Source organism: Strongylocentrotus purpuratus, unplaced genomic scaffold, assembly GCF_000002235.5.
Source record: "Strongylocentrotus purpuratus isolate Spur 01 unplaced genomic scaffold, Spur_5.0 spur5_scaffold_15, whole genome shotgun sequence".
Classification (NCBI taxonomy): domain Eukaryota; kingdom Metazoa; phylum Echinodermata; class Echinoidea; order Camarodonta; family Strongylocentrotidae; genus Strongylocentrotus; species Strongylocentrotus purpuratus.
In genome coordinates, this window is record NW_022145600.1 from 4,588,727 (window position 1) to 4,602,148 (window position 13,422).

Sequence of the window (13,422 nt, forward strand, 5' to 3'; positions counted from 1 at the left end):
ATCTACATCATAGTCCTATATCATACATTAGGTATGAGACGTTTGTTCATTGAATTCATTTCAAATTATATTATTTCTATAACTTAATCAAACCATGGAAGAATGCTTTCATAACATTAATATTGAATGAAATTTGCAACGTAAAATAGAAAATGAAACTTATTTGTAATTTGACAATATTAAATGTAGGTAAGTAATCAAAGCATTTTAGGATACAATATATATATATATATATATATATATATATCAGTATGTCATCAATTAAGTAGAACTTTAAAGGAAACTGAGAAATGCGCTCAAAAGCAGAGCTTGTATTTGTGTGGATTACTCAGAAGAAAAAAAAGAAAGGGAAAAAGAAAGAAAGATAGATAAAACGAACATATGCTCCAATATGATCATATCCAAGTCACACTGCCAAGCAGACTCCAAGTCGACTCTAGACCGACATATTTTTTTTACATTGTGGGTAATGTCCCCGTAATGTCATTTGTTATTTTTCGTTCTGTATAGGCAGTATGGTGCCGGCCTCGTTGATGTAACCAGGGAATCAGGTAATTTTAAATCACCATCAACAAAGGATGAAAAACAAAAAATTAAATGTGCTGTGCTATTGGTGAGCAGGTATCACCACTCGTTATTGATATCTCCTCCAAATGCTCTAATCATTGCCCTGCACGAGTAAAACAGTCCTACGAGACCCGTTATCTCACTAAGCATGATGATAAACCAAAGATATGCCTTCTCCAACATTCTTATACTCCTCTTTCTTAGTTTTAAGTAGAACAGACATGGGAAGATATAGTCCAGCCATGGTGCGATAAGACTTCCAGTGACACCCATTAGCAAAGAGAAATGAGGAATGGCTACTGCCATCAGGTAGGACAGACCTACTAAGAGAACCCTGAAGATGATGGCCCAAATAGGTGGACAGCGTTCAGCAATATCTGGATAGCAACGGGATAAGAATGACAGCTTCATAGAGTCGATGGTACTCACGACGAGGAAAATCATCAGCGGGTAGGTCAGGATGGACTTGATGACGAAGAGACAACTAACTGCAGCTTGGAGCGGTCCTCGAGGCATGTTGTAGGTGATGAACTCCTGGGTGTCTTCCTCGAAGGTCAAAAACGCGAAGAGGGCGTAGGCGACGCTGATGAACGCTGTGACGATGTAGGAATAGTTGAGCATCACGTTAAAGCGCGAAGGTTCTCGCATACTGCCTTCCACTCCTGGCATAATCTCCTGTGCTCCGAAATTGAGAGAAAGCACGGCGACGCTGATGGCGACGGGTTCGATGGAAAACGGCGGGATGCTCTCCATCTTCCATCGGATGCTACGACCGAAGCTGTACCACACCACGCTACAGTACATCACGGCAAGTGCGATCAAAGCCACAAGGCTCAGCCACGATATCTTCGTGAGGTTCTTGAAGAGTACAGTTGGAAGGAGCACAACGACTATTAAAGCTGTCCAGGTAAACCGGTTTAAACCAGCTTGCGGGAAGGTATCTACTAGTAGAGCACCTGACAACTGAAGGTACAGCGCCGCCATTGTCATTACTTCAATGATCAGTAAGACGTTGATAACATGACCACCATGTTTGAAGCAAGCATCAGCGATGTCGGCGTATGTCTCTCGAACAACCTGTGGACGATCAGATGCAAGTGCAGCTTTTCTATCTGTGTCGATTCTCGTTGACCCGTTGTCATCATCATCCTCGTCGTCATATTTACAGTAAACTATGATCTGAAAAACAGAAATGCCGAACAATCATTAAAGGCGCTTTTTCAGTTGTAATGCAGTAAATGAGAACATAAAGGGGGTAATCTGAACCAATGAATCAATATTTGAGCCAAAGAAAAAGAAACAGCGCCATCTAATCATTATTGATGAATAACTTGGGGGAACAGTATAGCCAGGCGGAAATAATCTTTTCACATTGGACAGCCTTAAAACCCAACTACAACAACAACAACAACAACATAAACAACAATGGCACTGCTCAGGAGCATCAGAATGTAGTTCAAACTAGAAGGGGACTGATTGTGAAGTTTATGATTTTGTTTTTTCATTTTCATTTTACAGCACAAAAACAGAGCGGGTGAACATATAATGTAACTTGGCAAAGGGACACTTTTTATCTCATTCAATCCACATAAATGTTTTACGACGAATCATCAGTAATTCTGTTATTGCATTTATGTATGTAAAACTATATATATATTCCTGGTGAATTTCAGTTTGTAACGTGTTATAGATGAAGACAGTATAGCCTTCAAAATGTGTCTATTTAAATAATTCTTACTTTGAAATTGCGTCATGAAACAAACACTATGTGGTTAGGCCTATGCAATCATTTGGTCCAAGGCATTCCTCAACTTATAGGCGTATATTTCCCGTTAATTTCCCATGCAATACCGATATGACAGCAATCAAGTCTGATTGTTAAACATGACGTCATCAGGTCAAAAAGTCATTCGGGGGGGGGGGGATTCCCTTATCTCACCTTGCTGGTATAGTTCAATAGGATGAGTATAACTACAATGTCGACCAGAACTGCCACGCCCCCTTCCTTCACTGTGTATGGCAGGCTGAGGATGCCGATGCCTTGCATACAGTTACTCACATTCCAGCAAGCCTGCCAGGCGCTGCTCTTGTCCGTCTCTGCTCAGATATAAGGAAAAGGTCAGAAAGACAAAATTATTGATAAATTATATTGGTAGGATGACATTATTTTACAGACAATTGGGTCTCACTAAAGAAAGAAATACGGCATTTTGGTCATCACCACCACTGACTGATCCAGGGGCACAGGGGGTACGTGCCCTGCCCACGCACTAACAAAAAACAAGAGGGAATGAACTAGGATGAAAGAACGATCATGGGCTGATTAACTTCTTTCCTTCCTCTTTTCATTTTGCATGTCAAATAAATTTCGGATGTGTGCCCACCCGGTAACCCGACACATGCTCCGCCGACGATTGCTCCGCCGACATTTACTCCGCAAAACGCGACAATTGCTCCGCGACATTTGCTCCGCCGACAATTGCTCCGCCGACATTTGCTCCGCCGACATTTGCTCCGCCGACAATTGCTCCGCCGACATTTGCTCCGCCGACAATTGCTCCGGTGACAAATGCTCCTCGAACGACAGTTGCTCCGCCGACAGTTGCTCCGCCGACAATTGCTCCTTCGACATTCGCTCCGCCGACAATTGCTCCGCCGACATTTGCTCCGCCTGAAGCGACTCTTGCTCCGGTGACATTTGCTCCGCATGAAGCGACACTTGCTCCGGTGACATTTGCTCCGACGACATTTTGCTCCGCATGAAGCGACACTTGCTCCGGTGACATTTGCTCCGACGACATTTGCTCCGCCCAAAAAGTGTCCCATAAAATACAAATGCGACTAGTACTACGACAAATGCTTCGCCGACAATATTTTTTTTCACGGGTTATTTTTGTTTCTTTTTTTCTTCATTTTCTGAATGCATTTCATGAAATAATGGATGAAATGAAATAAATGAATGTTGATGATGTGGGAGGAAAAAGGAGTTACCTAAAAGTAATTTCGAATATATATACTGAAATAACTTTGTCCCATATAATGTACACTAAACACTCATTACATGTCATGGGAAGTTTTTTGAAAAAAAGTAGAGCAGCAAGCCACATTCCCCAATACGCGCATAGCTCCTAGTTAATTTCAAACAGCTCATCAATAATTATGTAAGACCTGAAATGACCTCAATGCAAGCAAGCGCATGCATCTTACTAGGTAAACCATCTGCAAGTAAAGCATTATACAATGTACTAGGTCATCATGGAAGTTCTAGAAAACAACAGGGGAGGGATCAAAATAAGCTTTGAAGGGCATCTATACGTAAAGAAGAGAACCCTTTCAAACTGGAAAATTAGATGGCAGCCTTTCTGCTTATTCCCATTTATACAAATCATTTTGTTGCAGTTTGATGTTAGTTCTTCAAGATAAGCAAATTGCTCTTCTTCCGGTGGCTCCGTGAGTGAAAACAAAGTACTCGAATGAGACGGGGGTTTTACACACTAATATATATATATATATATATATAGTAATTAAGCTACATACACTTAACTGAAGTAAAGAAACCTATACTATAGAATACGGACTGGATCTTATTGAAAATACTATGCTAAACAAGAATGTACTACATGTACTACATTACGTTACAAATTTAAGAGAGAAATAGAACTCGAGAGGGGGAGAAGAGAAGAAGTGATGAAAATGAAAGAAGACTCATAGCATGAGAGGAAAAAAAAGAGCTGAGAAGACAAGAAAAGGGTGAAAAAGGGGAAAAGGAGGAGCGAGAAAGAGAGAGAGAGAGAGATAGCCTTGAGCTTTGGATCAGCTAATGAGTAATACATGAAACAGATTTTGAGCGGAGTAATTATTTTTCGCCGGAGAACTTGCATAAGGAGCTATAACTTGATTTTTTTTTAATCAAACATTATGGGGAATAGCAAAAAACGGCTGAGCATTTATTGCACTAATTGCCAAAGGAGCATTCATGTCTTCCAAGAGGCCGCACTTTTGGATCAGAGAGCAATTTTATTGTCTTTTATGGGGTACTTTTGGGGAGGAGAAACAATTGTCGTAGTAGCCTTTGTATTTTACGGGGCACTTTTTGAGCGGAGCAAATGTCGGCGGAGCAACTGTCGGCGGAGCAATTGTCGGCGGAGCAAATGTCGCGGAGCAATTGTCGTGTTTTTCGGAGTAAATGTCGGCGGAGCAATCGTCGGCGGAGCATGTGTCGGGTTACCGACGTTCGAGGAGCATTTTTCACCGGAGCAATTGTCACGTTTTGCGGAGCAATTGTCGGCGGAGCAAATGTCGGCGGAGCAATTGTCGGCGGAGCAAATGTCGCGGAGCAATTGTCGCGTTTTGCGGAGTAAATGTCGGCGGAGCAATCGTCGGCGAAGCATGTGTCATGGAACCGCCCACCCCACTCCTCTTCCAGAGAATAATGGGTAAACAACTGATCACAACCAACAATTATCATTCTCACTACCAGGGGCGGATCCACGTAGCGATTATTCCGGCCCGGCCCCCCCAGACCTCCAAAACGATTAAAAACAATAGGATAATAACGTAAAGTTAACCTTTATAAAAAACAAAAAACAAAAGCCCCCCCCCCCCCCCAACCGGTTATTCGCCGGCCGGATCCTCTGCAGGCGCGGATCCACGGGGAGGGGGGGGGGGAGGGGGAGGGGGCTGACGGGTCAATTTTTTTTTTTTTTAAATTCTCACGAATTAGGTGGGGAAAAAATAGTGGTCTCACCCCCCCCCCCCCCCCCCCCGCTTATTCACCGGCTGACTGAGTCGGCGCATAATATTTACTGAAAAATTGGACCAAAAAAAAAGTGCCTCATGCATATTTCACGCATGAGTGATTAAAATTAATTTGAAGAGAGGAAACCAAAAAGTCATTTGGCGGATGGTATCTGAATTTTTTTTAGAACGTTGAGTTTCTGCCCTTCCATATGACACCTTAATCAGGAAAAATGAGCAAGGAATGACAAAGTTCTGTTTGTTTAAAGTAGTGCTTGCATTTCCATAATGTTATCAAACGAATTCGTTTTCACTGGCCTACTGCCGTAGCAACAAACGGAATTAACAAAAGAATGAAGTCTTTCGTCTATGGCTGGTTGTCAACGAAACGGCTTCCTCTCTTCAAATTCATTTTAAACATGCGTGAAATATGCATCATATGAGTTGCATGAAATGAAAGAGGAGGATCTAAGCTTTACATGATCTAACCAGGTTACAAACGGAACCGAGAATTATCGATGTTTCATCATAACTTAATCATAATTATAATTGATAAATGACACGTATTTGTAAAGCTTAGACCCAACTAACAATCGGACGTTTTCTGAACGTTCTAAAAGGTTCCAAATTGGTTTCCTAAACGTTTTGTGAAAACGTTCTAAAGACGTCTATTTGTGGTAGGTTTTGGACGTCTTTTGGAACGTTCCAACTGGACGTTTTTTGAACGTTTTCTAAACGTTCTTAGAACCAATAAAAAACCTTTTATAGATTTGCTTTTAAGTGCAATGACCTGCAGAAAACCTGTCGGACGTTTGGGACGTTTTAAGAACGTTTTAAGAACCTTAAAAACGTCCAGAAAACCTTTAAGGAACGTCTAGAACGTTTCCAGGACGTTTAAAGAACGTCTAGAACGTCCAAGAGAACCTTTTAAGAACGTGTAGAATGTACTGGAAACGTTTTGAAAACGTTCAGAAAACCTTTTACGAACGTCTAGAACGTCCTGGAAACGTTTTGAGAACGTACAGAAAACCTTTTAAGAACGTCTAGAATGTCTTGGAAACGTTTTAAGAACGTTCAGAAAAACTTTTGAGAACGTCCAATATACAGTGAATTTTTAATAAAGGTCACACATGTATTTGATTGATTTTATGAATTTATTATCAAACATATTTACAAAATATGTACAAAGGCTTGGCAATACAGTACATCATGTATATTTGAAAAAGAGTATTGGTATTTCCCGAAGTGCCCCCGAAAGAACATACAAATCTAATATTCAGAATAAATTGATATTTGATCAATATCGATTCACAAACGGCTGAAATATCCATAAATATATTTTTATTCAAAATATTAAAAATGCTTGAAGACTACTTTGAAGAAAACAAATCTGAATAGTTCTTTAAAAAGCAATTGATATAGATATTTATTTAATTATTATTTTAACAAACATTAAATGCAGAAACTGAAAGTAACGGGTCATTTTGAATAATAACAGGGGCTTTACTTGGCCGTTTGTAATTATTACTTTGCACCGTGATGGTGCAGGTTTTGGTTTTAAAGTTAAGTTTGACCAATACTAAACTATCCCTTTAAAACTATAGATACATAACACATGAACAATCTACAAATAAAACATAAGAAAATGATAGATGAGTTGAAGATATGCCTCATTAACTGGCAAATATGAATACTCATATAATTCACGGGTCTATGTCTCTATGAATATACAAGGCAAGATAAAATGAATACTTTGAATAGTGTCAATAATTTGGCAGCACACATATATCAACTTTGGTAACACACTTTATAAAAGCAATTTGAGTTATTTACAGAACCTGGCAATTCATGCCAAAAAGATGCCCCAGCAAATGATTAAGAAATCTTTCTATAATAAGTCTTGATCTTTGGTAAAACCAAATAGTGGATTGAATTTTTTGTGTACTATATCAAATTCAATGTGAATAAATTCACCAGAACCTTTTAACAAAATGTCACTAATTATCATTAAATACATGTGAATAACCGATTTAGCTATGTGCCTCCACCCAGGATTAGCTTCATCATCCGGTGCAAATTATAACTATTCAAAAGAGTACATGTATTTACTTTCTCATCAACTTCTACAAGTGATAAAAATGTGACTATTTTAAGAAGTCACATTTCAAGTGAAAGTACGGCAAAAAAAAACAAGGAAACTACACTCGTTTCAGCTCTACAAATTGGCAACACTGATGACACCAACTGTGAGTAGCGATCCATCAACTTTGTACTCAAAATTTCATATTTTCTAAATTTTCCTTAAAGTTACACATTTCCACAGCTTTTAATCAGAGTATGTTCAGATTACTAATGACGAGTAGCTTTCTACACAACATGCTTTGACTATGGGGGTTAGAAAATGTGAAATTTTGTGTACAAAGTGAATTTAGAGCTACTCAAGATGTCATCAGCATTGTCAATTTGAATAGCCGAGAGTAATTTACTAGAAAATGTAAACAAAAGAGTAGTTTCCTTACCGAGTTTGCCCATTTCTTATTTTTAATTTTGTTCAAATTTGTCTCCTTTGATTGCAGCAGTGAAATTTCTAGGGTAGATTTCCCCTTTAAATCCGAGTAAAAAATTGTCCTTTTGATCGACCAAAGATTTAGTGGGCAGGTCAATATTTCCCAGAAGCCTTGCATTGGACCTTGCATCTTACTTCAAATATAAAATCAACACAAAACACATGAACAATCTACAAAAAGCTATTTACAATAAACTGATAGAAATGAGTTGATATGAATTATTAACAGGCAAATATAAATACTCAAATTTAAGGGTCTATGAATATAGAAGACAAGGTTATAAGAGAGTTTGGCAGCACACACATTGGCCCGAATTCACAAAGCAAGGTTTGAGCTCAGACTATAAAGGTTTGAGCTCAAACCTCCTTTTGTTTCGCCAAACCTACTTTTGTTCTTTACAAACCAGGTTTGTAAAAAACGCGTAAAACGCGTCATATGACGTACAAAAACCAAGGTTTGAGCTCAAACCTCCTTTGTGAATTCGGGCCATCGGTTTCAGCATCCTTACAAAAAGAAGTAAATTTACAGACCTATACAACTTTGTCTTGCATTCTCAACAAGATGATGGCAATTCAATTAAAAAAGATGCACCAACAAAACTGTTATGTCGCTGATAAAGTTTCTCCATTATTAGCTGAAATGGTCAAATTTGGTTTCAATATGAGTTTTAGGATTTTTGCATTGCCCCTGAATGAAGGTATCTTAATCTACCTTGAATGAAAATTTGGTGTTCACTGGTTTGGTAAACGCCTCCCTCAGGTCTTCCACATCAACCGCCGCTCCCGATTTGGACAAAAGCAGTTTTTGTACCAACTGCGTCAGCTGCTGCTGCCCTTCCTCCAGCCTCTGCAGCGTACACAGTACCTGCACTTGAAAATTGCCTGAGAAGAAAAAAACAGACACATAAAATACATTATAATAACAGTTCAAGTCATTAAAAAGTTTGACAGCAAATTAATAGGATATTTTGGGGAGATATGTTTGATAGCTGAAAAATTTAGTCACTTCAGGAATATATCACCCAGCTTCAAAGACGACACCTGTGCAGCGCTTCCAACAAAGTATAAATACTGTAAGGATTTAAAAGCGACTCTTCTGTAAGAAAACTATACCCATGCCTTGTTGATGAAATAAATTACATGTACGCCGAGATAATCTGCCTCTCTTATCCAATCCAACAGTATTTTAGTATAGCAACTTAGTACAGATGGCAAATGTTGTTTTGTTAGTTTATACGCTCTACAGTATATGTTCTGATGATAAAAAACCCCTCAGAAACTTTCGTTTGTGAAATGCTATCTGAAAAAAACTTACTTTCCGAAGCCCGAGCCCTTGCTGGAGTTGTGGGTTGGAACTGAAAAATGTGATGTGGACTTGGACTTCGCATTCAGTTTCGGCATTGGTATCTCTGCTGCCACAGCCTTAGTCGTTCCTCCGCGTACATGTTGTTTTCTTGGGTCCTAACCGATTCAAGATCTGAAAAACAGAGACACATTGCAGATGTTAAAAGGGATATCAAGACATGACAAGAATTCTCATAAACTGAACAAACTTTTGGGTAATGCAAACTTCTTGTCCGAAATTTATGCCTAGATTACAAATTTCCAGTTTTGCCGGAATGGTGCCACATCTATTAATCATCATTTTGCATGGCTGGGACACAAAGCAGGTCTAGCTATCCCAAATAAATTATCTTAGGTTTTCATCTGTTGGATTTTGAAGAAAACAAGAAATAAGATGTAAATTATACGTCTCTGGCCGAACCAAGCACTACTAACCATCAAGAGACAAATACTTACCAGCGTCAATTCCGGAATCACTAGAAGATTTGCTAAATCTCTGGGGAAGACGTCTCTTTCGCTTCTACACAGCATCATTTTCCGATACCAGGTTTGACGTGTCCTCTGCCTTCCTGGCGATGCTTTTGCGCTTTTACATAGTTGCCTGTATGTAAAAATAAAACAAATCAATCCTTAAGTTATTAATCTACGTTATTGGACATCAATTTCTTTAAATAATGTGTCATCTGAGCTAAAAAGATTTTTTTTAAAGAGACGAAATTGATAACAAGATAGGCCTCTAGATCTAGGTCTCGATATTTCTAAAAAAACAATATCCATACAAAAAGGTGGTTTGGGGAGCTATTTCAATTGCCTAAAAACAAACCTGTTGTAATAGGGGGTGGGATAATATAAAGTTGCTAAATGGTGGTGGAGGGAAAAGCATGGAATGTTCCATTCCCGTGGGATTTTAAATGCTATTGAGGGAAGAGTAAATAAGTCGAGAAATGAGCTGGTAGTCGAGGGACTTATTTTCTTCACGAAATAGCATTTTAAATCCTGATGGGAACTTTCCATGATTTTTCCAGACAGCAAAGTTAACAACTCGACTGTTTTAATCATCCGATTACCATGTAATGTAACGAGCCATGCGCACATACCCACTCCAGCAAAGAGTCCATGCTATTATGCGTATTGACCTCTAGCACTGCACTACGTGTTATAATAGGCAGCATTTGCTCAAAAGGAATAGTCAATACACACATAATACACAAATGCACTTATCATGCCGATGCGGCTGTAAGCAAATTTTGACAGTAGATCTAGACAAACAATTTGAATTTCTAAATTGTTCTTTCCAACAAAATAACATCGGTAAGTTGAACAAATTGTATTTTATTAGACTAGATCTACTGCTATTTAGGTGTCATCAATTGTCACTAAAGTACCGATTTTTAGTGAAAGAGTTTTGTACAGTGGTGTTTGAAATGTTGAGTATCAATAGCACAGCTTTTAATACACACAGCCAGGATAGTAATGCAGCTATGTATGCACCAACTCCAAGAAGCTCCGACGCCGTTCGGCATCGGAGCTTCCTGGAGTTATGTGTGCACATACCCTAGCCTACCCAATTACCACACCAGTCAATGCAATGAAAGTTTCAACGGCCTGCACATGCGACATAGAGTCTGCCGTACTTTTAGTTTTAATGCAAATAATCAATATTTTATTTCATTTTACATGCTTCAAAATCAATCAAACAAAGCTTAAATTCCTTACAGATATCAAAATGTTAAAATAACGCTTACCTCGGTGTCGCAGTCTAACAGATTATTTGAAATCTCGAAGTCACGTCATCAAGCAGTCAACTCGTCAGTCAGTTTAAAACACGCGGCAAGCTCTGGAGCGAGCGCGCCGCACCGGCCGCGCCGGATACGATTCACTGACCTATACAGCTAGTGGTACGATTATATACGGTGCGTACGCACTTTGTATACACGTGGTTGAATGGAGCATAATGTAGCGCGGTCGGACTGACTGGGGGGGGGGGGGGGGGAGGGGCACAAACATTATGTGAGGGGGAGGGGTCACTCCTTATGTATTTCTTTTTTCTTCAAAATAATGTCACCTTATGTTTTCTATTTTTTTTCCTCAAAATTATTGGGGGCACGTGCCTCCCTACATCGCTACGCCACTGGAGTGCATCAGTTTGACATACCTCGACCCCCCTATGCGTATGCATGTGGCCTAATTTCGCCAGCTGGTATTTTTTAGGAAATATTTATTTGGACATAAAAAATAAATTCAACAAAATACGTCTGAATAAAACGTTCTGTAAACGTTTTACAGGACCTATCCAAGAACGTTTAATTTGTAACGTCCAAAAAACGTTTTCTGAACGTCTTCAAAAGACCTAGCTCCGCAGCGAATGTAAAGTCCCAACTTAGACGTTATATAAACGTTTTTTAAACGTTTAATATGGACGAAGACGTACGGAACCTGATAAGAACGTTCTGTAAACGTTCTAAAAACGTTTTGTGTTTGCTGGGGATCCTCCTCTTTCATTTGATGCAACTCATATGATGCATATTTCACGCATGTTTAAAATGAATTTAAATTCACCTGAACGATTACAAACTTGAAAGGCAATTCAAAAAGTGGAGGGAGTGGGCATCTTCAGTAGCGTAAAACAAATTTTGTTTATGAATAAAGGGGGTGAAAATACCCGGGATAAAAAATATTTTACCCGAATCTTCGTCCATTTGACGAAGATGATCTGATTCCGTGCTCGCTTCTAACACACTTCCATCAGATAGGGTGTGAGAAGAAGAGCCGCTCGGTGTCTCAGCATCCGGGGTATCATCAGCAGGTGACGTCAGATCATTCGTGTATCTAAAGAGATAGAAAAGAAGACAGAAGGGTTCAACCACCAAGTGGCGACATTATAAACACAAAAATACAATTTCTCTCACATTTTTTTTAACATGTTAAAACGAAATTTTGACATTTTCCATTCTTCTTTTCCTCTTCTTTTACAGACGAATAGGCCTATATAATTTTTAAAATCATTACAAGGTTTTAAGTTATTCTATCATTTATGGACATATTTCAACTTTTTTCATGATTATTTTAGTACGTTTTCTGTGTATTTCTGTTTTCTGACTTTCATTTTCTTGAACGTATGGCGGGATGAATGACGATACATACTCGCGAGTAACAACTTGATCCTTAGGACAAAGCTCAATATCCTCCCCATTCCCAGGATGTCGAATTAAACCAGTCGAAGCTAGCCTGGTGAGCAGTTTAGATCTTACAGCTCGCAGGTTATCCATTATCAGAGGGGATGAGATTTGGTCGCAATTCGATTAGTCCTGGTCAGATGTTAGGCCCACTCTGTGATGAAAGTCATAATAATTATGAAATGAAATCATTATCAAAATGTATAGTCGTCTTAAATTTCCTTTGAAATGAAATGTATATGCACTACGAGTACTTCATAACCTCTCTAGGGGTACGTTTATGCTCAATTTTGAAGGCAGAATGAGCGATTTGAAACGCTCATCGTAATCGCAGTTCCACGGTGTACTGTTTATGCTCACTTTTCTGGCTTCTCTAGGCATGATTCTGGCTCAGAGCCAGAATCATGCCTGGAGGAGCCAGAGAAGTGCAGTGCAGAGTCTAGATTCGCAAACCTGCACTGCGCACACTACGTCAGTGACCCCATTTAAACGCGTTTACAAACGATTGTGCGTTTATGCTTCCCCAGAATCGCCGATCCAAAACACACCTTTTAGTGAGTTTACGATCGGCGATTACAATCGCCGTTTTTCTGTGATTCTACAAAAATGAGAAAGGACGCAACCATGTTTTGAACTAAACGCATAACAAATGCCTCATTCTGGCCGAAAAAAGTTGAGCATAAACGTACCCTAGGACACCTGTGCAAAATTACAGGTGAAATCGTGGTGAGATGGACCGTAGGGTGAAACAGGGGTCATTGTACCCCCCCCCCCCTCCCCCTTACAACAATCAGCCTATGGTAGTTTTCAATTCAATTCAATTCATTTTATTTTCACATTTGAACAAAAAGAACAATCACAATGACAATAACCTACATTAAAAGAGAAATAACAAGTATAAAACACAAACAAATTCAATTATGTTAGGATTGCAAAGGCCTCGGGCCTATCAACGGCAAAATCAATTACAAAAATATGAAATGTGTAGATGTATATAAAAAAAAACAATGAAAAAACAAAAAAACGAACGCA

General features: G+C 39.1%; 1 protein-coding gene and 1 long non-coding RNA gene across 2 annotated transcripts; both read right to left on the bottom strand.

The window, feature by feature from the left end:
* Positions 1–259: 259 nt before the first annotated feature.
* LOC105436477 (vesicular inhibitory amino acid transporter-like) lies at positions 260–12,536 on the bottom strand. The gene is made up of 4 exons (XM_030985411.1): positions 12,359–12,536; positions 11,898–12,043; positions 2,507–2,664; positions 260–1,746 (listed from the first exon to the last, which is right to left on the bottom strand). The coding sequence occupies exons 1-4, from the start codon at positions 12,481–12,483 to the stop codon at positions 625–627; spliced, it is 1,551 nt and encodes a 516-aa protein (XP_030841271.1). The 5' UTR covers positions 12,484–12,536; the 3' UTR covers positions 260–624.
* Positions 8,453–11,067, bottom strand: LOC115923993. The gene is made up of 4 exons (XR_004064106.1): positions 10,960–11,067; positions 9,671–9,815; positions 9,186–9,347; positions 8,453–8,752 (listed from the first exon to the last, which is right to left on the bottom strand). It is a non-coding gene; the product is annotated as an uncharacterized LOC115923993 (long non-coding RNA).
* Positions 12,537–13,422: the final 886 nt, after the last annotated feature.

Bases quoted from the DNA above. Each gene is read 5' to 3' on its own strand.
- LOC105436477 (XM_030985411.1), bottom strand. From the start codon at position 12,483: ATGGATAACCTGCGAGCTGTAAGATCTAAACTGCTCACCAGGCTAGCT. The intron at 12,044-12,358 runs GTATGTATCGTC...CTATCTCTTTAG, and splicing joins GATCAAGTTGTTACTCGCGA to ATACACGAATGATCTGACGT. The intron at 2,665-11,897 runs GTAAAATATTTT...ATATCTGAGCAG, and splicing joins TCAAATGGACGAAGATTCGG to AGACGGACAAGAGCAGCGCC.